Source organism: Neoarius graeffei, chromosome 11 (assembly GCF_027579695.1).
Source record: "Neoarius graeffei isolate fNeoGra1 chromosome 11, fNeoGra1.pri, whole genome shotgun sequence".
Taxonomy (NCBI): Eukaryota; Metazoa; Chordata; class Actinopteri; order Siluriformes; family Ariidae; genus Neoarius; species Neoarius graeffei.
In genome coordinates this window covers 7533724-7559050 of record NC_083579.1, presented here as the reverse complement: position 1 = coordinate 7559050, position 25327 = coordinate 7533724, and the positions used below count along the sequence as shown (strand labels likewise).

General features: G+C 42.0%; 1 protein-coding gene across 4 annotated transcripts in view; it reads left to right on the top strand.

Moving 5' to 3' along the window:
- The window catches only part of stac (SH3 and cysteine rich domain), a 248919-nt gene that overhangs the window by 83414 nt on the left and 140178 nt on the right, over nucleotides 1-25327 (top strand). For 3 of the 4 annotated variants that reach the window (XM_060933344.1, XM_060933345.1, XM_060933347.1), the window contains exon 3: nucleotides 23008-23037. The exons of the other annotated variant lie outside the window; for it this stretch is intronic. In XM_060933344.1, coding sequence (XP_060789327.1) covers nucleotides 23008-23037 — 30 coding nt within the window. The remainder of the gene's footprint in view (nucleotides 1-23007; nucleotides 23038-25327) is intronic. 4 annotated transcript variants of the gene reach the window in all.

The window sequence follows — 25327 nt, the reverse complement described above, 5'->3', positions numbered from 1 at the left end:
AACCTGACATTTAATAACTGAACGTTGAATGGAAGTCTTATCGAAGTATATATTGTTTTAAAACCGATGGAATGGAGACGGTGAGGCGTGCTCTGGGATGCAGCGATCCCCAGGTGAGGTGAGGTGAGGAGACGAGTCACGCCACAGACGCTACAGATGGCATTACAGCACCTCAGTGCGTTGTGGGTAATGAGGCTGAGCAGGAAGATGGAGAACGAGCGCAGGATCAGGGCCGTGTCGGCTGCTCTCGGGAACGTGCAGTGTGTCCCTGAGGAGCTTGGAAGGAACCTGAATGGAAGATTTGATGCAGTTGATGGGAAAAAAATACGAAAGAAATACACGTCTTTGATTTCTGTTAACGCTGGACGTAAATAAATCAGCCCAATGCAATTCATGTGCAAAATGCGAATCAGTGTACCATATGCAAAAAAATGATAATTTAGCAAGTACATTCTTATATGACAGTGTCTTGCTAAAGTATTCATCCCCCTCGGTGTTCGTCCTGTTTTGTCGCATTACAAGCTGGAATAAAAATGGATTTTTGAGGGGTTAGTACCATTTGATTTACACAACATGCCGACCACTTTAAAGGTGCAAATTGTTTTTTTTTTTTTTTGTAATACAGAAATCTGGAGTGTGCATAGGTATTCACCCCCTTTCATATGAAACCCCTAAATAAGAGCTGGTCCAACCAATTCACTTCATAAGTCACATAATTAGTTGATTAAGATCCACCTGTGTGCAATCAAAGTGTCACATGATGTCTGTATAAAATCACCCTGCTCTGGAAGGACCCTGACTCTGCAACACGAGAACCAAGGAGCTTCCAAACAGGTCAGAGACAAAGTTGTGGAGAAGTATAGATCAGGGTTGGGTTATAAAAAAATATCCCACGTCGCACCATTAAATCCATTATAGCAAAACGGAAAGAATATGGCACCACTACAGACCTGACAAGAGAAGGCCCCGCCCACCAAAACTCACAGACCGGGCAAGGAGGGCATTAATCAGAGATGCAACAAAGACACCAAAGAGAACACTGAAGGAGCTGCAGAGATCCACAGCGGAGATGGGAGTATCTGTCCATAGGATCACTTTAAGCCATACACTCTACAGAGTGGGCGGGGCTTTATGGAAGAGTGGCCATTGCTTAAGAAATCACATTTGGAGTTTGCCCTACAGCATGTGGCAGACTCTCCAAACACATGGAAGAAGATCCTCTGGTCAAATGAGACAAAACTTGATCTTTATGGCCATCATGGGAAACGCCATGCGTGGCGCAAACCCAACACCCTGAGAACACCATTCCTACAGTGAAGCATGGTGGTGGCAGCATCATGCTGCGGGGATGTTTTTCATCTGCAGGGACAGGAAAGCTGGTCAGGACTGAAGGAAAGATGGATGGCACTAAATCCAGGGCAATTCTGGAGGAAAACCTGTTTGAGTCGGCCAGAGGTTTGAGACTGGGACGAAGGTTCACATTCCAGCAGCACAATGACCCTGAACATGCTGCTAAAGCTACACTGGAGTGGTTTAAAGGGAAACATTTAAATGTCTTGGAATGGCCTCATCAAAGCCCAGACGTCAATCCGATTGAGAATCTGCGGCATAACTTGAAGGAGTTGGGGCAGTTTTTCCTTGAGGAATGGGCAAAAATCCCAGTGGCTAGCTGTGCTAAGCTAATAGAGACATACCCCAAGAGACTTGCAGCTGTAATTGCAGCAAAAGGTGGCTCTACAAAGTATTGACTTTGGGGGGAGGGGGTACCTATGCACACTCCAGACTTCTGTTTTTTCATCTTAATTATTGTTTGTGTCCCAATAAAAAACAATTTTTACCTTTAAAGGGCATATCCTGGACTGATTTAGTGGGGTTTTTTTTATATGAAAGAATGTCCCTTTACACACTCACCCCGAAGGGTAATTTTGCACAAGGCCATCTGTCTACAGCAGAAAAAAATAAAATGACAAAACGCACCTGGAAAAATCCCAAAGGAGCCTGGAGCCAGATTGATCCAGATTCGTGACGTCACGTGCGGATCCGCCAGCAGGCTGAGAGACCCTGCATGGGTTCAGCGCCCAGTCTGCGTAGACCAAGTTTAGCAGCTAGCGATTTTGCATTGAAATGATGAGAGTTAAAAGCTTCAGCTTCAAAACCCACGGATTCATGTATCAATGCTCATCTATCTATTGTTACATCAATCATATTTTTTCTAATTACTATTACCGTATTTTCCGGACTATACGTCGCTCCGGAGTTTAAGTCGCATCAGCCAAAAAATGCATTATGAAGATGAAAAAAACATATATACGTCACACCGGACTACAAGTCGCACTTTTTTGAAGGGTTATTCTATCCATAGAATCTGTGATTGTATCTGATAAGCGGCGCGTGGTTACTGCACGACTGCATTGTTTATTTAATAAACGAACAGCTGAGCAGTGATAACGCGCCCTTTGCCCTGTAAGTAGCCTAGTCTGATTATTTTAAATATCTACTACTATCTTTAATACTATCACTATCGTTATCACTAATAGCCTATATTATTATTATTATAACTAATATTAGTAGCCTATTACTGATGCATTAATCAGTTTGCTTTTAGAATATTTTTACCGGTAGGGCTTATTATCGCCCCATGGCTCTTTCATCTGTGTTATTAAAGCTGTAGTCATCATCGAGGAGTGTCATTCTTCATTTTTGTCGAATTTTATTTCATCAAATCAGAGGTATATCATCTCCAAAGACAGGTACGGTAGTAAAAACAACCGTCTAGTGAAAAAAAAACAACAACCGCTTTTAAATCCCCTACTTAAATCCTTAAAATGAGTCATTTAACTCATGTCTTGTGTGATCTGATCTCCAATGGTGAAATAAACCGGTTGTGATATGAGTAGTCTGTTATTTTAGAAGATAAATTTAATATATAATTTAATATATAGCCTAATAAAAATAATATTTTATAACATAATATCACGACATATTACTGTCTGTAACTGTTCGTCACTAAAGCGTTTTCTAAGATCATAATGTCTGATATTATTATTATTATTTTTTTTTTACACACACAATAAGCGCGTGTGCGTAAAGTTATAGTAAACCACCCCCCGCCTTTTTTTTTTTTTTTTTTTGAGTCGCCGGACCCACCCACCTCCTGCGTTCTGGGACCTCCCACTTCACAAATTAAGCACTGCCTAAAATCACTACATAACTTATTTAAATAACTATAGGCCTATCATTAATAATAAAACACAGGTCAATCAAGTTTATCAAGCTGATGATTTCACTCCAAATCAGCAAATCCATTGAATTCCTCATCCTCGGTGTCGCTTCTGAACAACTCTGCCAACTCCAGCGGCAGACGAAGCACCGTTTCCTCTTCTTCTGCGTGGCTGTTGTCAGACTCGGCATCAGCTCCAGTTATTCCGCAGTGAAAAAAAAACCCATATATACGTCGCACCGGAGTATAAGCCGCATGGCCAGCCGAACCATGAAAAAAAGTGCGACTTATAGTCCGAAAAATACGGTATGTATTTATATATTTCTTCACTTAGAAGAGTGCTGGCTACTGTAGGAGAAAGATTTCAGAAGCTACACACATGGAATCGGCTAAGCAGGGTTGGATAGAGATTTAACGTGTTTGACAGGTCCCAAGATCTCAAGCCCTGACACGCATATCCGTTGATACATGTGAAGTAAGTGTATTATCGCCCAGCGCTTTCGTGTTGTTTACTTTTGTGTGTCAAGAAATAACATTATCCGTGTCCCACACAAACACAGGAACACCTAATTTAGAGTATAGTCTCTCTTATTTCTTACCCTGGCAACAGTCAACTTGTGAATTGCCGATTTTCTTGGTCTTTTTCTCGGCTCTGTTTGGTCCTCGGCTTCGAGGGCCTCAGTGGATGCGGCACTTCGCCTTCTGTCGGGAGACGAGCACGGCTGGCTCCTTTGGTGACGCTGACACAAATGGAGACGGTGTTGCTTTGGGCATTCTAACAGACGGAACTGCATCTTTTTTCAGATCAAGATGCTTCTTGAAGCCCATTTCCCACTGCAAATAGTTCTCAAAGTTTTTATGAAGTGAGCCCCGCATATGACGCTGTGGTCTGTTGCATGTTGGCAGTTTTTCCGGGTGCCTCGCACAAAGCGCTCCCATTTCTCTCTCATTGTCCGGTCTTTTGGAAAACGATGAGTGCTAATCCCATCATGATTGGTGTTGCTACACCCTCCTACGATACATCTGTTAACCATTTTAATACGTGATAACGTTGAAGAAATTTGCAGAAAACCACCAGATCGTTCTCTCGTAAACAAACCAGCGCTGACGTAGGATTCAGAAGGAGGCGTCCCACACGCGACGTCACGAAAATCAGTGTTTGCCGGGAAATCCAAATGCCGAGTTTTTTCAGAGGCGGACCAATTCGCCTCAAATGGCTCGATTTCAACTGAATTTTTCTGGTATAGAGATCTTGCAGTCACGTGACCGGAAAGTACACAGCCGCCATCTTGTTGGTAAAAAACACCGCTGAATACTGCTGCACTCGTGTACAGAATGGATCAATTTCAACCGACGGACTACACGACTCATTTTTCTAATGAACAGATAACTAGATATATGTCTAAAATAAACGACCTACAGATTTGTGACCCTTATGGCTTACCGGACGGAGTTTTCACGACCGGATTTTGAACTGCCAGCGGAATACCCGGACGTGCATGATTACCTCATTCACTTTCCCTCGCTGTTCAGTGGTGAAGCACTGCGTGCTTATAAATCTCTGCACAGTTATCTTTACAGAAATTCAGGATTTGTCAGCGACTCAGATGTGGCATCTTGTAAACAAGAATCCTCATTGGATGGGTAAGTCACTTAAGTATTGAGTATAGCACTGACCAGCCGATTATAGAATAGAATAAGGTAATTCCAGCTCGTCCATCTTGTTTACCATGGATCTAGCATTGGAGAGGTAAAGGCTTAGCAGTGGAGGTTTGAGTGGCTGTTTTCTGAGCTTAGTCAACAGGCCGGCTCTGCAGCCTCGCTTTTGCTTCCGCTCCCGGCACCGCCTCCTTCGCTTTGCTTCCGATAACAATCCACGGAGACCCCGCTGGTCTCGCTATCTCGTCCGGAATGTTGTGCATGTGATGGAAATCGCTACAAACCGTCATTTTCTGCTGGAAACCAATGTCCAGTAAGTCCATACGGTTGTAGTGGATATTAAAGTCCGGTACAGACGAACAACACGCAAAAATACACACAAAAAACATAAAAACCGTGCACAGGTAGGGAGAGCTTGTAGCCGCAGCCGTTGTAGTAGAATTGTATATAGTAAGGTTTTCCAGAAGAAAAGGCAGAAGTAAAAGCAGAAGTAGAAGGCGGAAATATGGCGTTTGACCAACAAGATGGCGTCTGTCACAATCTGGATCGGCTGTGACGTCACATGCAAGTGCTCCATTGCGCAAGGTAAAAAAAAAATTGCACAAAATACAATACAAGATATTTAACCAAAGTTTAATATAAAATAGGAGAATTACACTGATCTCACTCCTGAATTTACCCAAGATGTGCACTCTAAAGTGGTCGGCATGTTGTGTAAATCAAACGGCGCTAACCCCCAAAAATCCATTTTAATTCCAGCTTGTAATGCGATAAAACAGGACAAACACCGAGGGGGATGAATACTTTTGCAGGACACTTCAAACAAATATAAGATCATGAAGCCTATTTCTGGACATTTTTCTCCTTTCAAGCTCGAGATGGTCTTATTCTGCCAGCAGATTTTGCCATTAAAGCGCCAGATTAGTACTGTAAATATGTCCGATTAGAAGTAATTTTTTCTGAAACTGAGCACGCACACCGTGGAAGCTCGTGTCTGTCAACAGAGCCCCGTTTAAGACATTTACATCTGAGTGCACCTGATAGTAATTCGAAGTTCAATCACCATGCTCAACTCCAGCCTCAGTAGCGCCTGAAAGCTAGCTAGCCAGGTTTGTAGTACTCGAGTCCAGGACTCGGATTCGAGTCCGACTCGTGCCCTAATTTTACACTGCAAAAAATAAAAATCTTAGGAAGTTTATTTGTCTATTTTCAAGTCAAAACATCTCGCCACCCTTATTATAAGACATAATTGCCCAACAAGCAAAACCTCATTTAGCTAGAAAGGCTAGTTTTTAGACAGTCCATCTTGAAAATCTTGTATAGACAAAATGTCTTGAAAAAGTCTTATTTGGAGCACCTTTGAAAATAAAACAAGTTTTTTTTAAAGGTCCCATGGCATGGTGGTTTGTTGATGCTTTAAACGGGCTCGTGGAGGTTTCCGGATGTTATATCCGCAGCCTTTCTCGAAATGAACCCTCGGCACGTAAATATAGCCTCCTGGGAGAAAGCCCCATTTCAGCGCTTTTCCCAGTGCGTCGTTTTGCTAATGAGAAGCAGGAGGCGGGGAAGGGTAGAGGGTAGGGGCGGGCCATGGGGGGAGGGGGAGGGAATTGACCAAGCTGCGCGCACACATACTCGCTGCTATCAGCGCCTGCAGCCACGCTGCTAAGACAAAACCCCGTTCTCCCTCGGACTCCTTTCGTAAACTCAACGTGACACAGAGAACAGAGAGTGAGAGTGTTCGGAGTGGTAGTTTACGAACGTATAATACCCTAGGCTTGAACACGCACTCCATAACCAAAGAGGATAGAAGCAGCAACTACAGCAACATAGCGCTTATCCAACAGAAGACATGCGTTGCGGAGCAATAGTCAAACATAAGCTCATAAGTTACAGTCAATTTCCAGACTAAACTCAGTTTAACAGAGCATGCTGCATGCTCTTTAGTTTTGTTGCGCAGATTACCTGGCTAACTGCAGGAAGCGGTTAGCTGCACAGCTAATGTAGCCATTGCAAGGCTAACGTGGCACCGATTTTAAAACACGGCAAAACGACTTAACAGTTATACACTTACTTGTTCGGTGTTTGTGGCTGATGCGGCAGGGATGCTTGGTACGGACCCAGGCTTCAGTGACAGTTGATGTGCAAAACCTGCCCTGTACTGTCCCAAGTTGTGGAAACATTCCTCAGGAAAATGCTTCCGACAAACATACACCGTCTTAGGTAGACTCGACGGCGTATTATTGGAGTAAATAAAATTAAGCCACTGCGTCTTCAGGGGCTCTCCCGTCGGCAGGAAAAACAGACTCTTTTCTGTGTTGTCACATCCATGTACAGCGCATTTTCCATGTTTCGCTCGCTTAGGTGATGCCATGTTGTTGTGTCCTCCCTCTATGGTCTCCTCACTACAACTGGGCGGGGCAGTCCATACAGTGGGTGGGAATCCAGAGGGGGGGCGTGGGGATCATCTCCCTTGCTGACGTAGTAAAGGGAAGAGCTTATCAACGCGCCGTTTTGATGCGCCATTCTCAAATGTTGGGCATAGTTTGGTTTACAAATTATGAAATTTCTAGCCACTGGGGTGACTTAAGAAGGTCAGAGGAACTCATTTTAACGTTAAAAAACCTCAGAAAGTGAAAATTTCATGCCATGGGACCTTTAAAACAAGTAAGTACATTTTGGACATTTGTCAAATGCGGTTCATCTTGTTTCAGGAAAAAAACAAAACAAAGTATGCTTGTTTTGGGAATAAATGAACTTTACTGAAATCTTTGAATCTTTCATTACAATTCAACTCCACCTTACAGATCCTAAGTTTACTGCGACTGTTTTCTCAGTCATTCAGAGTGAGCTCCTTCTAGATCAGACCTGGGCATTTTACGGCCCGCGGGCCCGCGGCCCTCCTCACTCATTCTGACCGGCCCGCGTAAGGTTAATTAGAAATTACAAAATAAACGTATTTTCTAATTTTACCTCATGCATGGATTGAATGTGCATTGCTTTTATTTTGAAGTTGTGTTCAACAAAAACGCAATGTGCACGACATGAGCATGACATGAAATCCCGCGAAACCTAATCCTGCGATAACTACTTCCGTAATTTGTCCAGACCAACCACAAACTTGTACGTCATCCTTCAAACGGTCCAGCCAATCACATAGTGTGACGTCACTAGCAGGCGCCGGAGCCGATCTGTAGATCTGATACCGACACCGAATCGAAGTTGTTGCGAGCAGATCACAAGAAGACTTTAGTCCCCAAAATGTCCGCAAAAAGAAGAAAGGTAGATGCCAAATGCAGAGCTTTCAACAAAACACGGACTGCTAAGTATTTATTTACTGAAGTCAGAGATGAAGCCGTGTGTTTAGTTTGCAGAGAGCAGATCGCCGTGTTCAAAGACTACAATTTGAGTCGGCATTACCAAATGAAAAGCACCAAATGAGGTGATTAGACTACAAATGTGGGCATCATTATTATAATATGATGTAACTTGCTTGATATTTGGAGTAGAAAGACAATATTGTGATGTCTTTATTGTGTTTTGGGGTGAATGTGACTGAAAAAAAAATGGTACAAACGTTCACATTTTGTTAAGCATTGTTTTGGGAAATTTGATTGAATAAATGACATTTTTTGTAAGGCAACCTCGTTTTTTCCCCAGACTCTTACCAGTCTTAGCAGCTTGTAAAAACAATGTTATTTACTGCTTTATGTAAAGAAATACAATTAATATTATGCAGAATTTAGTTCAGCCTTTTGGTCCGGCCCTCCACAAAATTTTCTGTTTCTCATGTGGCCCCATGGAAAAAATAATTGCCCACCCCTGGTCTAGATGCTGTACAGACTCTAGACCAGACAAGTGCCTTCAAAAAGGCTATGAGTGAGTGGAGGGCGTTTTAGTGAGGTCTTTTTGGAATGCTGTGAGTTAAGTTCAGTGGGTTTTTTGTTTGTTTGTTTGTTTGTTTGTTTGTTTGGTTGGTTGGTTGGTTGGTTGGTTGGTTGGTTGGGTTTTTTTTTGTGCCTGATCTTGTAAACCCCTCGTACACATGAATAGTCAGTGCCCCCAAAATGCACTGTTGCTTTGGCGTTGTGTAAGCACTGCAAGTCAAAATGCGTAGACTTTTTTTTTTTTTTTGGTGCCTGAGGTCCTGGGGAAGTGGAATCTTAAAGTGCTGATGACACGAACATGACTCTATGCAATTTCTTAAATAAACTATACAACATGGCAAACATGTTAGATTTCTGTTATAATTACGTGAAAAGCAGCTGTTGTTACGCGAATATCCAACTTTTAATTGCACAGCGCAAGAAAACTGGGTCCGTGGCTCGCGGCCATGCTGTGACGTCAGCGGAAGAACACGCTGCGGTTCACTGGCTGTTCTACTCAATGGAAATGGCGCATGAAAACGCCGGTGAACTCTCTAGTGCTAGCTCTTCAACAACCAAATACTGGTACTTGAAGCAGTGATCATGATGGCATGATTTTATCTGATTTTAAATAAATGAGATTGATGATAATGTGAATGTTCACAACTAGTACATACAAACTCTGCAGCTTCTGATTCAGCAGCTGCGTCATACTCCGCAAAAACATCAGCAAGAACCTACAATATAAATGGAAATGCAATACGCTAAGCTCAAATGACTTTTGGAAAGTATAATTTCTAAATTTTTTCTACATATTCTTGAAGTCGGTCATCGGGGTACTTGCTACCGTTCCCTAACAACGCATGGCAAAGGGTAAAGTGTAGTGTTGCTACGAGTACTTGCTAAAGCCTCCGGTGGAAGATCCTCGATGTGCTGATAAGACATACAGTTCTATAGAACACACAAGTGTCACAATAATCACAAAACAGATGCAAATTGTTAAAATACCTAATTTTTAAGCAATCATGTGTTGATCTCTTCCGAATAGAATCTATGATAGCCTACCCTCTTTACCCTTTGCCTCTCGTCGCTAGGCGGCAGTTACATGAAAGCCGCAAGCTTTCACAAGCAAATACATGACTGATATCACGCCGACTTTATGATTACATTTATGATTATCATGAACGTGTACTCTATGATGTGTACTCTATGAGCGCTCTGGAGCGAGTCACTTCCAAGACGGCCGCGCAGACCGCATGGTTACTATTTTTAGCATCATGTCGGAGCAGTCTATAGCTCTACGTACCTTTATCTTATGTCGTTTCTCAGCACATGTTCTGACAGTTGGACTGTGTTTGGAGGAGTCGGCTTGTCCCAGGCGACTGCTGGATCCGGCATAGCTACTAGTAGACCCCCTTCGGAATACTGTAGGCACTGCTGATGGTAGCAGCACACGTTTGTGCTGAACTGAACACCCAAGAGATTCCTTTAAGCTGGGAAGGGTGTCAAAACAATCCAAATCGAAGTGTTCAGAGCACAGGACGGATGTTGGTGAGGGCTCCCACTTGTCACGAGTGCGCCTGACTTGCTTCACCCACTTCGCATGCAGCTCGGGATCTCTGGGAAACTTGAATAAACTTACCCCATCCTTGTGGGTTTTGGAGCAAAAGCCGGCAACACAACGCGAAGGCATATTAACTATATATATATATATATATATATATATATATATATATATATATATATATATATATATATATATACACATGAGTGATTCCACGCTTATGGGTACTGAAATGGGGACATGAACTTATTCACCTAAAACCATTTCTTTTTTTACCATCAGGTCACAAAACATGTAATCTTTAATGAATGGTATGTTAAAAGATAACTTTAATTTTCTGAGATGTAATAAAAACATATTTATATGCCAAAGTCAAGCCTGTGAGTTCCAAAATGATGTCTGTTCCATTACTTCTGTTACGATTGTCCATCTCGCGTCTGTTACAAATTAATTACAATCTAGCTATATACCATGTTAATCTTATTGAAAGAATGTGTATGTTTATTCTACTACACATGTTTATTAATTATATTTGCTAAAACATCACCTTCCTATGTTTCAAAAAGTAATTCTACATTGTTAAAATTGAGAATCTATATGTCCACAACACTTCTGTTACGTTCTGACTTTGGCATATAAATATGTTTTTATTACATCTCAGAAAATTAAAGTTATCTTTTAACATATCATTCATTAAAGATTACATGTTTTGTGACCTGATGGTAAAAAAAAAAAAGAAATGGTTTTAGGTGAATTTTTAAAAATAAGTTCATGTCCCCATTTCAGTACCCATAAGCGTGGAATCACTCATATATATATATATATATATATATATATATATATAGACCCCGAAGCCGTTTGTTTTCAGGATAATGGCTGGCTGATGAAATTATTGGCTGGCTAGCTGACTCAGCCAAAACCTTAATGGCTGCTGCAGCCACCAAAATGTTTACGGCTACAAATGGCTGATACTGGACGTCACTGTGTGGCATATATCCGGGCGAACGGATCAAACAAATGGGGGGAATAAATAGCAAATTACCACAGGTCCCCTGGTCTCTTACTTCATTGTAAATATAAATCTAGCAAGATTGTAGTTCAATGCTAATAATAAGCTAATCTGGATTGTTCGAGGAAGGCATCTAGCTATCTGCTCTCACTAGCAATGACCAGTGAAGGACTGGCAGCTATCTTACTATGATGAAAGTAGAGTGGTGGAGTACTTTTTTTTTTTTTATCAATCTTGAAGTATGTGAAACAAACAAACAAACAAACAAAAATACCTTTACACTTTCCCTCAGCAGCGGCAAAGAATGCAGCCATCTCGTCGATATCGGAGTCGATTGATGCTCTGGGTGGGTTCCCGGGTTCCCCAGTGTATCGTGGTAACGGTGTGAGGGGCGGGAAGCCAGACAGGTAGTCACAACGGCAAGCTTGTGGTGGCTCTCTGTGCTGTGATATCAGTTCTAAATCTCTACAGTGTATGCCTATACGTCTCTATTGTGTTACTACTAGTGTGTACAGTTGATCATGTTTGTGTCACTTTTCTTGTAGCTCATGATGTGGATAAACCCATTATTTGATGTACACAATTCTTAGTGGCTCAGCCAAATTTTATTAGATAGCGGCTCAAATTGGCTTACAAAATTATTGGCTGGCGGCGGCTCAAATTCTAAATGGTGGTTTTAGCGGCGCCTGGCGGCAGCTTCAGGGTCTATATATATATATATATATATATATATATATATATATATATATATATATAAAATGTATAATAATGTATAATAATAATACTAATAATGATAAACTGAACACCTGTCGCATCAACAACAAACGGGTAAGTTAGGAGGAAGGTTCTTTCGCTGACGTCATATAGCTCCTCCTCCTCTTTCGTCCCCTGGGTGCTGCAGCCCCGTCAAATTTGCCCAAATAGCCGCGTTTTTTATCATAACTTGTAAAATAGGCGCCTTCGTGAATTAATATATGGATCATCGGGAATTACTTTTTACGTTATAAAACATCGCCAAAGATGTCAAAAACGTGTCATCAGCACTTTAAATTCAGTTTTTACTGCTAAGACTTTGTCATGAATTTAAATGAAATACCCTTAAAATGAAATAAATAAAAATGACTTGAATGGCTAAATGTAAGAAGTACGATCTTGTTATAAGAACTATTTTGATTATTTTGAGTTAATCAGATCTCGCATAATAAGTCCCCCAATCTTATTTTGGAATTATTTCATCTAAAAACAGGTTAGATTTTTCATCTTACTTTAAGAAATCTTACCAAGTCAAATTTGACTAGTTCCATTGGCAGATTTTTTTCACCTGATTCAAGCAAATATGCTTTGTTTTAATCTTTTATTTCTTATTTTTGAAAGGCCATTTTTTGCAGTGTAAGAACTCGTGACTTGACTTGAGCACTGATGACTCCCATTTGGACTCGGACTCGTGCATTAACTGCATTTGGACTCGTAAATTGGAGTCGAGGACTCCGATTTTTTCTTTCTTTTTTTTTGTAACATGCCATAATAATTTCACATAAGATATTTATATGTACATTAATTTTGTACTAATTTCGTGCAAGAGTGTCGCACCTGCGCGCCTTGGCGCATGCATCAGATAGACTCCGGACAGCGCACACACCAAGCGGACTCTCATACGTGCTTTGTAAACGGCTCGCACTTGCACAGAATTAAGGCGCAATCAGTGCGTCTATATAAAAACTGTGAACACACGTCCTTTGCGAAGTATTGAGTTGCATTGCTGACACATTACCGAGCCTTATTTCCTTGTTTGGTTTCCTGATGTGGTTGTTCTCAGACTTGACTCTGATCAATAGTGGACTCGACTCGAAATTTTTTTAATGACTCGGATTTAAACATTAAAGCCGAGTAGCTAGCTGAGTGAAATCGGAGAGTGAAACGCAAACTGTGGCATGGGGGATTTTTTTTCCCAGTGTGGTCTTGTGCAGTTGGGTGTAGAATTGGCTTCGTCTAGTCGGAAATATTTTCAGACTAAGACGGTACATTTCATCTGCGTTCTTTACCGCGTGCTTGCATTTCTTCACCGTCCACCTCACTGTTTTCTTCCCTACTAGCTGCATCTAGTCAGTGTGTTAGTCGGCTAGTCTACACATTTGATTTTTAGAGCTAGTGTTTACTTCGTCTATTCAAGCTTCTGTTAACACGACACTAAAAAAAAATTATTGATCTGCTGCGAGTCTGTACAGACCTCCAGACCAGACAGGAAGTGATAAAGGAAGAGGAGAATTTATGGCTTGGCAAAAGAACTATCGATCCTCTTCAGAGAGAGAGAGAGAGAGAGAGAGAGAGAGAGAGGGGGAAGGATGGAGGAAAAGATGATGATCGAACTAAAAAAACGCTATACGCTTTATTTATAATCCCAAGCTTGAAGATGAATGGCTTATTGGCTCCGAAGGTCTTTCCTTCTTCGAATGAAATCGAACTGACCTACATAAATTCAAGAGGAATAAACTCCACCGTATCCTTCACAAGCCACTGCCTCCATTTTCTGAGCATGTGAGGAAAGAGTGTTTTCTTCTTGCTGAAGAAAGCACCGTGTAGCTGTGTTTACACCTTCTGGGTTGTATTCAGCGTTGGCGACTTGAGCGCAGAAGTTATGTCAGCGTTTATATTCGGATTGAGAATCCACTTACGCAAGGAGCTCAAGTCGAATTCCTGAGCAGCTCATTCAGATTATTAAAATGATCTGCATGGAGTTCGTGCTGCTTGGAGACCGTGTGGAAGGTTCCCTCACCGTGTAATACCCCATAACCATTGTCGAGGGACTGTGGTATCACTCGTGGCCTTGATTTGGAGGAAATAGGAGGGGGCGTGGCCAGAAATCTGTCACATGGTTTGTGTCCAACAAATAAACTCTAGAAGTTATAGCGAAGCTCCATACTTAAGAGAATATGGTGACGCATCGATCTGAGTTTTGATGGCTTGCGCGGCCGTATGACGGCCGTACATACGAACTACATCAGACTACCACCACAGGGAACCGGATTGTAAGTGCAAGGCAACGTATCTCATAAACACTTGACCACCAGATAACGAAATTTGTATCTTTATTTCCATAAGATAGATGGGTTTTTATCCAGCGCTTATTTTTAAGTTGCTTTTTAAAAAAATAACGTGGGATTATTTACTAAGGGCCTCTGCATGCTCTTGCGACAAGGCTTTCGCAGATAGCTTTTCGCAGACAGTTGTAATTTATCGTTGAGCGGGGAGTAATAGGCGTGCGCGATGTTATTCACCGCCACAACGCAAGGGGGCACGAAGTCGCGAAATCGCTAGGAGTAGTTGGTGGGTGTGGTTAGTGGAGTTTTTATCCTCCGGTTACTTATAATGACTAGAACTGGAGTCGTATAGATGTACGTACTTCCTCACTTCCTCGATCAACCGCTCTTCGTGCTGCTCCATCTTCGCTCGTGTTTTTAAAAATGGCGGTCGTGAAAACAAACCAAACCGGGAAAGTAGGGAAGCGGAAGTGCGTGTACAGCGGATGTAGAGTGGACCAATCGGAGCCCTCTTGTCTGCGACGCTGTCTGCGAGGCTTCTGCGGTGGTCACAATTTTTGGGAGGTGCGCGCAGAGCGTCTGCGAAGGAGGGGGGCTACGCAGACGCCATCTGCGAGGACTGCGTTGTCAGCATAAATTGGCCTTAACACATTTTACACAAAATATTCACGAGAGTTTCATGTAAGTCTCGTTAAAACTGTTTTATTCGTCCACTAGCTGGTTGAACAGGTTGATTTTGTGCCCTTGCAAATATTTTGCTCATACTGTAATTACGAGTCGTTTAGTTTCAGCATTTAGTCAGTTTACAAGCAAGTCAGGAATCCTGCAAGAAAAGTGGACGCTTCTCGTATACTTTTGTGATTTTCGTTAGCTCATCTGGTCCTAGGCCAGGCCAGATGAGCTTATGCAGTCACGCGTCAGCCGTCGTCCGTCCCCAGTTTACAAAAATCGCGACTCCTCCTACAGGATTGATCAGATTTCGATCAAACTCGCATACAATGTTCCCCAGGTGGGTGTGCATAAAAGTCGTCAAGATGGTGGCGCCGCCTGTCATAGTTACGATTTTATGGGCGTCTGAAATTGTTGGGTGACTCGTCATATTAAACGCGACTCTTCATAAACTGCTGGGATGTTTTTACTGAAACTCACCCAGAAGACTCTAAAGACATACCAACAAGAGTTGTTCACCAGGTGGCGCCACCTGCCATAGATGAGGCTACAGAGGGGTCACATGCAATTTCATGAAAATCGCTACTCCTCCTACAGGAGTGATCAGATTTTGATCAAACTCACAGGGGATGTTCCCCAGGTTGGCCGTGTAAAACTTGTCAAGATGGTGGCGCCACTAGTCATATTTACAATTTTATGGGCGTCTGAAATTGTTGGGTGACTCGTCACATTAAACGCTACTCTTCGTAAACTGCTACGACGTTTTCACTGAAACTCACCCAGAAGACTTTAAAGACATGAATTGTTCACCAGGTGGCGCCACCTACCATCGATGAGGCTACAGAGGAGTCACATGCAATTTCATGAAAATCGCTACTCCTCCTACAAGATTTCAGTTTTCAATCAAACTCATATGGAATGTTCCCCAGGTTGGTGTGTAGAAAATTTGTCAAGACGATGCCGCCATTAGTCATATTTACGATTTTATGGGCGTCTGAAATTGTTGGGTGACTCGTCACATTAAACGCTACTCTTCGTAAACTCCTACAACGTTTTCACTGAAACTCACCCAGAAGACTCTAAAGACATGAATTGTTCACCAGGTGGTGCCACCTACCATCGATGAGGCTACAGAGGAGTCACATGCAATTTCATGAAAATCGCTACTCCTCCTACAGGAGTGATCAGATTTCAAACTCGCACACAACAGCAGTGGTCGGTACAAGCTCCAGCCTCATTGAGGCTATTTTTTTTTTAATTTTATTATCAAACTGTTGCCGGAACTTTGGTTCGTCCCAAACAGAGATAAGAGCCAAAGTCCCTTCTCGACTCCAACCGTTCGGACACGGAGCTGTGATCACGTGACCACGTGGGCTAGAAATTCCCTGTGGTTATTGTATCTCTGTCCAGACGCAAGAGTTTCATCCCTGACACCCGAGACGTAAAAAATGATTACAGACGTCCTGCTGATGAGACACACAGCTTTATCACTCTTTCCCGAATCCTCTGTCTTACTGCATCTCCCTGTATTTTACCCGACTTGTACCAGAATATAAATTACAGATGATTAAATATTGAGCACATTTCGATATGGATCGATTCTCTACAAGTTAACTTTTGTGAAAATTTCCGAGTGCTCCATCGTTCCTGATTCAGATCCGTATCGATGGATTTTTTTTCCCCCCAGTCATCTCATCCAGGCTTTAAGTGCAGGAAATGACTGTGTCCGGCGTCTCCTGGGTGACTCGGGTAATCCTAAGAATTTATATCATCAGACGCGCTCGCAAAAGGACCCTATCATAGAAAAGATCAATCAGACGCAGCAGATATGAGGCTCTTTTGAAGCCGTGAGCGGCGGTGACGTGGACGCTTCGGTCGGCTCAAACGACTTCAAAGGAGCACACGCTGGACAATCAATGAACCCAGAACGTGCATGTGTGTGCATGTGTGTATCTATGCATACAGTGGTGCTTAAGTTTGTGAACCCTTTAGAATTTTCTATATTTCTGCATAAATATGACCTAAAACATCATCAGATTTTCACACAAGTCCTAAAAGTAGATAAAGAGAACCCAGTTAAACAAATAAGACAAAAATATTATACTTGGCCATTTATTTATTGAGGAAAATGATCCAATATTACATATCTGTGAGTGGCAAAAGTATGTGAACCTCTAGGATTAGCAGTTAATTTGAAGGTGAAATTAGAGTCAGGTGTTTTCAATCAATGGGATGACAATCAGGTGTGAGTGGGCACCCTGTTTTATTTAAAGAACAGGGATCTATCAAAGTCTGATCTTCACAACACATGTTTGTGGAAGTGTATCATGGCACGAACAAGGGAGATTTCTGAGGACCTCAGAAAAAGCGTTGTTGATGCTCATCAGACTGGAAAAGGTTACAAAACCATCTCTAAAGAGTTTGGACTCCACCAATCCACAGTCAGACAGATTGTGTACAAATGGAGGAAATTCAAGACCATTGTTACCCTCCCCAGGAGTGGTCGACCAACAAAGATCACTCCAAGAGCAAGGCGTGTAATAGTCGGCGAGGTCACAAAGGACCCCGGGGTAACTTCTAAGCAACTGAAGGCCTCTCTCTCATTGGCTAATGTTAATGTTCACGAGTCCACCATCAGGAGAACACTGAACAACAATGGTGTGCATGGCAGGGTTGCAAGGAGAAAGCCACTGCTCTCCAAAAAGAACATTGCTGCTCATTTGCAGTTTGCTTAAGATCACATGGACAAGCCAGAAGGCTATTGGAAAAATGTTTTGTGGATGGATGAGCCCAAAATAGAACTTTATGGTTTAAATGAGAAGCGTTACGTTTGGAGAAAGGAAAACACTGCATTCCAGCATAAGAACCTTATCCCATCTGTGAAACATGGTGGTGGTAGTATCATGGTTTGGGCCTGTTTTGCTGCATCTGGGCCAGGACGGCTTGCCATCATTGATGGAACAATGAATTCTGAATTATACCAGCGAATTCTAAAGGAAAATATCAGGACCTCTGTCCATGAACTGAATCTCAAGAGAAGGTGGGTCATGCAGCAAGACAACGACCCTAAGCACACAAGTCGTTCTACCAAAGAATGGTTAAAGAAGAATAAAGTTAATGTTTTGGAATGGCCAAGTCAAAGTCCTGACCTTAATCCAATGGAAATGTTGTGGAAGGACCTGAAGCGAGCAGTTCATGTGAGGAAACCCACCAACATCCCAGAGTTGAAGCTGTTCTGTACGGAGGAACGGGCTAAAATTCCTCCAAGCCGGTGTGCAGGACTGATCAACAGTTACCGCAAACGTTTAGTTGCATTTATTGCTGCACAAGGGGGTCACACCAGATACTGACAGCAAAGGGTCACATACTTTTGCCACTCACAGATATGTAATATTGGATCATTTTCCTCAATAAATAAATGACCAAGTATAATATTTTTGTCTCATTTGTTTAACTGGTTTCTCTTTATCTACTTTTAGGACTTGTGTGAAAATCTGATGATGTTTTCGGTCATATTTATGCAGAAATATAGAAAATTCTAAAGGGTTCACAAACTTTCAAGCACCACTGTATGTGTTAGAAGACATGACAGATGACTAGGCTGGATGAAGCGATGCATCTTCCCGGCCACTTTATTAGGAACACCCTCACATCCACGTGCTGTTCTGTTTGATGCGGTTCTCTAATCAGCCGATCCCTCGACAGCAGCACGATGCATCAAATCACGCAGATACAAATCAGGAGCTTCAGTTAATTAATGCTCACAAGGTTCAAACTTCAGAACGGGAAAACCTGCGATCTCGAAGTGTGACTTTCTTTCACTGTGGCACAGGTGTTGGTTTGAGTATTTCAGAAACTGCTGATCTCCCAGGGGTTTTCACGCACACTGAACAGTCTCGAGTTTACACAGACAGAATGGTGCGAAAAACAAAAAACATCATCGAGTGAGTGAGAGTTCTGTGGGTGGAAACAAACACCTTGTTGATAAGAGAGGCTCCGAGATCAGAAAATGGACAGGAAGGATATAGTAACTCATATAATCACTCTTTACAACCGTGGTGAGCAGAAAAGCATCTCAGCACGCAACAGGAGAAAGAAGAACGCATCGGGTTCCGCTCCTGCAGCCAAGAACAGGGGTCTTAGAATCAACAACACGTTCCTATTAAAGTGGCCGGTGAGTGTAGTTTCAATCGCTATAACTTACACTTGTTATTGAACATTTATGGAAGGAGCATTCGCATCAACTCCTCTGTTCTGAAGCTGTCAGAAAACATGCCGTTACGTCTTTAATTCAGCTGTTACTCAGCGCTGACACTGGAGACTCCTTCCACTGAAAACAACAACAATAATCTCATCTCATCTCATTATCTCTAGCTGCTTTATCCTGTTCTACAGGGTCGCAGGCAAGCTGGAGCCTATCCCAGCTGACTACGGGCGAAAGGCGGGGTACACCCTGGACAAGTCGCCAGGTCATCACAGGGCTGACACATAGACACAGACAACCATTCACACTCACATTCACACCTACGCTCAATTTAGAGTCACCAGTTAACCTAACCTGCATGTCTTTGGACTGTAGGGGAAACCGGAGCACCCGGAGGAAACCCACGCGGACACGGGGAGAACATGCAAACTCCACACAGAAAGGCCCTCGCCGGCCACGGGGCTCGAACCCAGACCTTCTTGCTGTGAGGCGACAGCGCTAACCACTACACCACCGTGCCGCCCCTAATCTTCATCATATCAGTGTTTAGAAGTTTTTCTTTCTTCAGTAACACGGCTTTCGTGCAGTGCTGTCGCTGTGTTAGTGTGAGACCATACGGGTGAAAAAAACCCCAGCACATCTTTGATTATTCACTTATTGTTGTGATTTTAACGCGTCTTCCTCTTTCAAGAGTTCGAACCTCGACTGTAGAACCCAGCACGCTGAAAATATTCCACGCTCCACTCCACAGGGACTAGTGAGATTAAATATGCATGCTGAAGTCAGATCGTGTGTGTGTGTGTGTGTGTGTGTGTGTGGTGTCAGTTCAGTCAGTAGAAGGAATCCAGAGCGTTAAGTCAAATCAGTTCCCCAGCTCAGGTGACACTTGCGTTTGTCACTGTTTTCCATCGTGTGTAATTAAAGCCCAGAGGACTGTGTGTGTGTGTCTGTGCGATTGTGTGACAGAGAGACAAGTGATTTCATTTCCTGTTCAGAGCTACAGGATGTCTCGTGTCACCTGAGATTTGCTCATCTACTGAATATTTTACAGCGGAATAAAGAAACACGCCGGCTGAGGATTCATGTTGCGTGATAGGCCATAGTACGCACACACACACACACACACACACACACACACACACACACACACACACACACACACAGAGATCAGTTCAGTTTTATTTGTCATGTGGATGTTAACACTGAGTTAATTTACAATGAAATGCGTTGGATGAGAGAAGAACCAGAAACAAGTCTCTGAGCCCGGCAGGAATTTCACGGCATCGCAATAAAAACGGTTCAAAGCCCTAAATATAAACAAGGAAATAAAATTAAAGTGAAAATAGAGATAATAGCGAGAGAGCGAGAGAAAGAAAGAAAAAAAAGAGAGAGAAACAGAGAGAAAGAAAGAGAGAGAGAGAAACAAAGAAGAGAGAAAGAAATAAAGAGAAAGAAAGAAAGGAGAGAAAGAAAAAGACAGAGAAAGAGAAACAGAGAGAAAGAGAGAGAAATAAAGAAGAGAGAAAGAAATAAAGAGAAAGAGAGAGAGAAACAAAGAAGAGAGAAAGAAAGGAGAGAAAGAAAGAAAAAGACAGAGAAAGAGAAACAGAGAGAAAGAAAGAGAGAGAAACAAAGAAAGAAGAGAGAAAGAAATAAAGAGAGAGAGAAGCAAAGAAGAGAGAAAGAAATAAAGAGAAAGAAAGAAAGAAAGGAGAGAAAGAAAAAGACAGAGAAAGAGAAACAGAGAGAAAGAAAGAGAGAGAAATAAAGAAAGAAGAGAGAAAGAAATAAAGAGAAAGAGAGAGAGAAAGAAAGAAGAGAGAAAGAAAGGAGAGAAAGAAAGAAAAAGACAGAGAAAGAGAAACAGAGAGAAAGAAAGAGAGAGAAACAAAGAAAGAAGAGAGAAAGAAATAAAGAGAGAGAGAGAGAGAAACAAAGAAGAGAGAAAGAAATAAAAAGAAAGAGAGAACAAGACAGAGAAAGAGAAACAGAGAGAAAGAGAGAGAAACAAAGAAAGAAGAGAGAAAGAAATAAAAAGAAAGAAAGGAGAGAAAGAAAGAAAAAGACAGAGAGAAAGAGAGAAAGAAAGAGAGAGAGAGCGAGAGAGGAAGAGAGAGCGCAGAAGGGATGCGTTCTGCTCTGACAGTGCTGACGTATGATTTTCAGTGTTAACACATCTGTAGATTGTTTCGTATTTACAGATGTGTAACACTGAAAATCGCGAGCATTTTGTAACTCGCCGTCATGTTTCAGGAGTTTTAATGGAACAACCAACACGAGCATCAAACGTTCATTTCATTACACAACTGGTACGGAACCCCTTTTCCACCAGCAGGGAGCGGGTTCCATTGTCCTCCGTACACAATTTTGAACGGCGTTTCGGTCAATAATAAATTGGTTCAGAAGCTGAAAAGTCAGTTCCCAGCTGGAGCCAGAATGTAACTGGTTTCTCCAGTGCCACGCCCTCTGCTCATGACGCGTTCTTGATTAAAACGGTTTTGTTCAAAACTGGTGAAAACGTGGGCCGATTCGCTTTGCACCAAGGTTCAAAGAATCCTGAACAGAACCAGTTCAAGAACCCGTTCCCTGTGGGTCGAAAAGGGCTGTGTGTGTCATCGTCTCAGAACGACTTCCAAGTTGGACCCTTTAGTGAAATCCAAGAACACGTAATTAAACACTGAGACACCGGAAAGGTCAACCTGCAACAGAGACAAAAACTCTCAAGAAACGTCACTTGTCTCTCTGGCGGGATCCTGAAACGGATAGGGTTCCCTTTCAGAAACGGTTCCAAGAAGAACCTCAATTCCAAAGCTAGAATGAATAACCATCAAAGGAACCCCCATGAGAAACGTTCATCCTGTTAAGGGACATTTTCTTGCCTTTCTCAAGAGAACCCTACAACCCTACTGTTCTCCAGAGAATCCCTGAGATTCATTTAGACCGGAGTCCTTTAGTTGTCCATCTGTGGCAACCAAGGTTCCAAGTAGAACTGTTTTCAGAAAGCTAGAACCGATAACCAACCGGAAGAAAGTGCTCCGAACAGGACCGGTATGATGAGGAGATGAAACGTGACACTTGGTTAGCTAGCATGAGCGCTGGGTATGAATGTGAATGGCGCTGTGTTTAAGGAACCAAGATTTACTTAAGCGTGACGTAAAGCAGAGCTCTGACAGAACGTCACGGTGATGCATTTCCTTTTATGGTTCCGCTTGGCTCACCGCGGTCTCTGCTAGCACGTATCAATCACGCAAACATGTAAGCAGGAAGGCGAGAGAGAAAATACATCCGTGTCTTTTTGTGTGAAGCTTCTCGTCGTGGGAGAAACAACACACCCAGCAGTCGCACATGTGATTATCGGGTCATCGATTCAATCGCCGGGAGCAAAAAGTTCACAGAAGTCAATGACTGGGTGTTGTTTATTGACGCTGAAATTGTCAATACGCATTTTATTTTCAGGAAATAATTTGTGTGCATTCTTTGCTTTAGAGAAACAACAGATTCATAATATAGTATGTCGACGTGATGTTTAAAACAAGCCTCCATAATTAGTGTGTGCATAAATTCTTAATATTTAAATGCCATTTTGAATAATATTTAAAAAAAAAATTTTTTATTGTGTCCTGGTACAGTTATAAAATCTCTACTTTGGGCTTTATAAATGTAATAAACTTAAGCTTTTTGGATTTAATAATTCATAAGTAAAGAGCTTATCTCTTAGTTTAGTTCTCATCATACTCTAATATCCCAAGAAATTTTTTTTTTTGTAATTTTTCTTTAGCTTGCCAAGGCGGAGCAGGCAAAGTTTTCGGTAAGTTTGTGTTTTGTTTCCTAATAGAGCTGATAAGAATTCACTTCCTGATTTTACTAAGTGATGGCCAATCACAGATTTCATCCAGTGACATCACCACAATCTGTTTACTTCACTTTTTTTCGACTTGATGTGCTGATTAGCATAAAATGCTAGTTAAGTTGCACAAAACGATCGTTTTATACCATTAGCTTCGCTTCCCAGATCCCTAAATACAGTATGCAACGCTGAGCTAATGTTAGCTCAAACAATTAGTTATCTAAAGGCAAATTAGCTGGATAATTAAATAAGTGGCTCACTAAATCACTAAGATCTTATTAGTAGCTATGCTAGCTAAATCCCTAAGAAGTTATCTAAGATACAGTAAACTCATATTTTTTAGGTAAAAAGCCAGATTCTCTATCATGTTAGCTAACGTTTGGTAAACTATTGTGGTGGCGTCATGGGATTTTTGTTTTAAAATCCGTACTTCCTGTACAGACTCACGGACTTCTGTCACTCAGAAAAATCAGGACTCGCAATAAAAAATCATAATAATCAGTACTCATAAGGCCATTACCCTGATATGATGCACTTCGTGCTACATGTTGTTTTTTTATGCCTCATATCCAGGAGCTTAAAAATGCTCTGAGGCAAAACTGTTCTTCTGACAGTCATTTGGAAGAACATGCCCTCAAGCATTTTGAAATATGGGCCCTGTTTCATTACCGTTTTCTGCACGCTCTCGTCTGCTTCCCTGTACGACTCAGAATTGCCCATCATTCATGAGCAGGAAACTCAAGTGCGTATTAAAAAAATATGTACAGAGTTTCATTGGCTTTCTAAATAGGTTGCGGTGCTGAGTAAAGGAAAGATGCATACAGAGAGAACGCAGTGGTTTGGCTACATAACTTCTAGTTAAACACAGGAAACTAATTATATTGTATGAATTATTGGCTGTGTTCCTATTTCTGGGTAAACTGTTTTTCTAGGTAGACTTAGTTGGTTTATTAGTTAGACCCAGTCCTACTGCCATTCAGTACTAACCCAAAACCAGCCCAAAGGCCATTCAGTACTTACCCCAAGCCAGCCAAAAGGTCATTCAGTTCTTATGCAAAACCAACCCAAAGGCCATTCAGTACTAATCTCAAACCAGCCCAAAGGTCATTCAGAACTAACCCAAAACCAGCCCAAAGGTCATTCAGTACTAATTTCAAACCAGCCCAAAGGCCATTCGGTACTAACCCCAAACCACCCCAAAAGCCATTCAGTACTAAACCCAAATCATCCCAAATGTCATTCAGAAATAACACCAAAACAGCCCAAAGGTCAATCAGTACTAATCTCAAATCAACCCAAAAGCAATCGGTACTAATCCCAAAACACCTCAGAAGTCATTCAGTACTAACCCCAAACCATCCCAAAAGTCATTTAGTACTAAATGCAAACCAGCCCAAAGACCATTCAGTACTAACCCCAACCCAACCCAAAATGTAATTTAATACTAACCCCAAACCAGACCAAAGCCACTTCAGTTCTTACCCAAAACGAGTGCAGAGACCATTTAGTAGTAATCCCAAACCAGCCCAAAGGCCATTCAGTTCTTACCCAAAGGCTACCCAAAGCCCATTCAGTACTAAACACAAACCAGCCCAGTGATCATTCAGAACTAACCCAAAACCAGTCCAAAAGCCTTTCAGAACTAACCAAAAACCAACCCGAAGGCCATTCAGAACTAACCTCAAACCAGCCCAAAGGCCATTCAGAACTAACCCTAAACCAGCCCAAAGGTCATTCAGTACTAATCTCAAACCAGCCCAAAGGCCATTCAGAACTAACCCTAAACCAGCCCAAAGGTCATTCAGTACTAATCTCAAACCAGCCCAGAAGCCATTCCGTACTAACCCCAAAATATCCCAAAGGTCATTCAGAAATAACACCAAACCAGCCCAAAGGTCATTCAGTACTAATCTCAAATCAGCTCAAAAGCCATTCAGTACTAATCTCAAACCAGCCCAAAGGTCATTCAGAACTAACCCAAAACCAGCCCAAAGGTCATTCAATACTAATCTCAAACCATCCAAAGGCCATTTGGTACTAACCCCAAACCACCCCCAAAAGCCATTCAGTACTAACCCCAAACCATCCCAAAGGTCATTCAGAAATAACACCAAAACAACCCAAAGGTCATTCAGTGCTAATCTCAAATCAGCTCAAAAATCATTCAGTACTAACTTTAAACCAGCCCAAATGCCATTCATTACTCACCCCAAACCAACCCAAAGCCACTTCAGTTCTTACCCAAAACCAG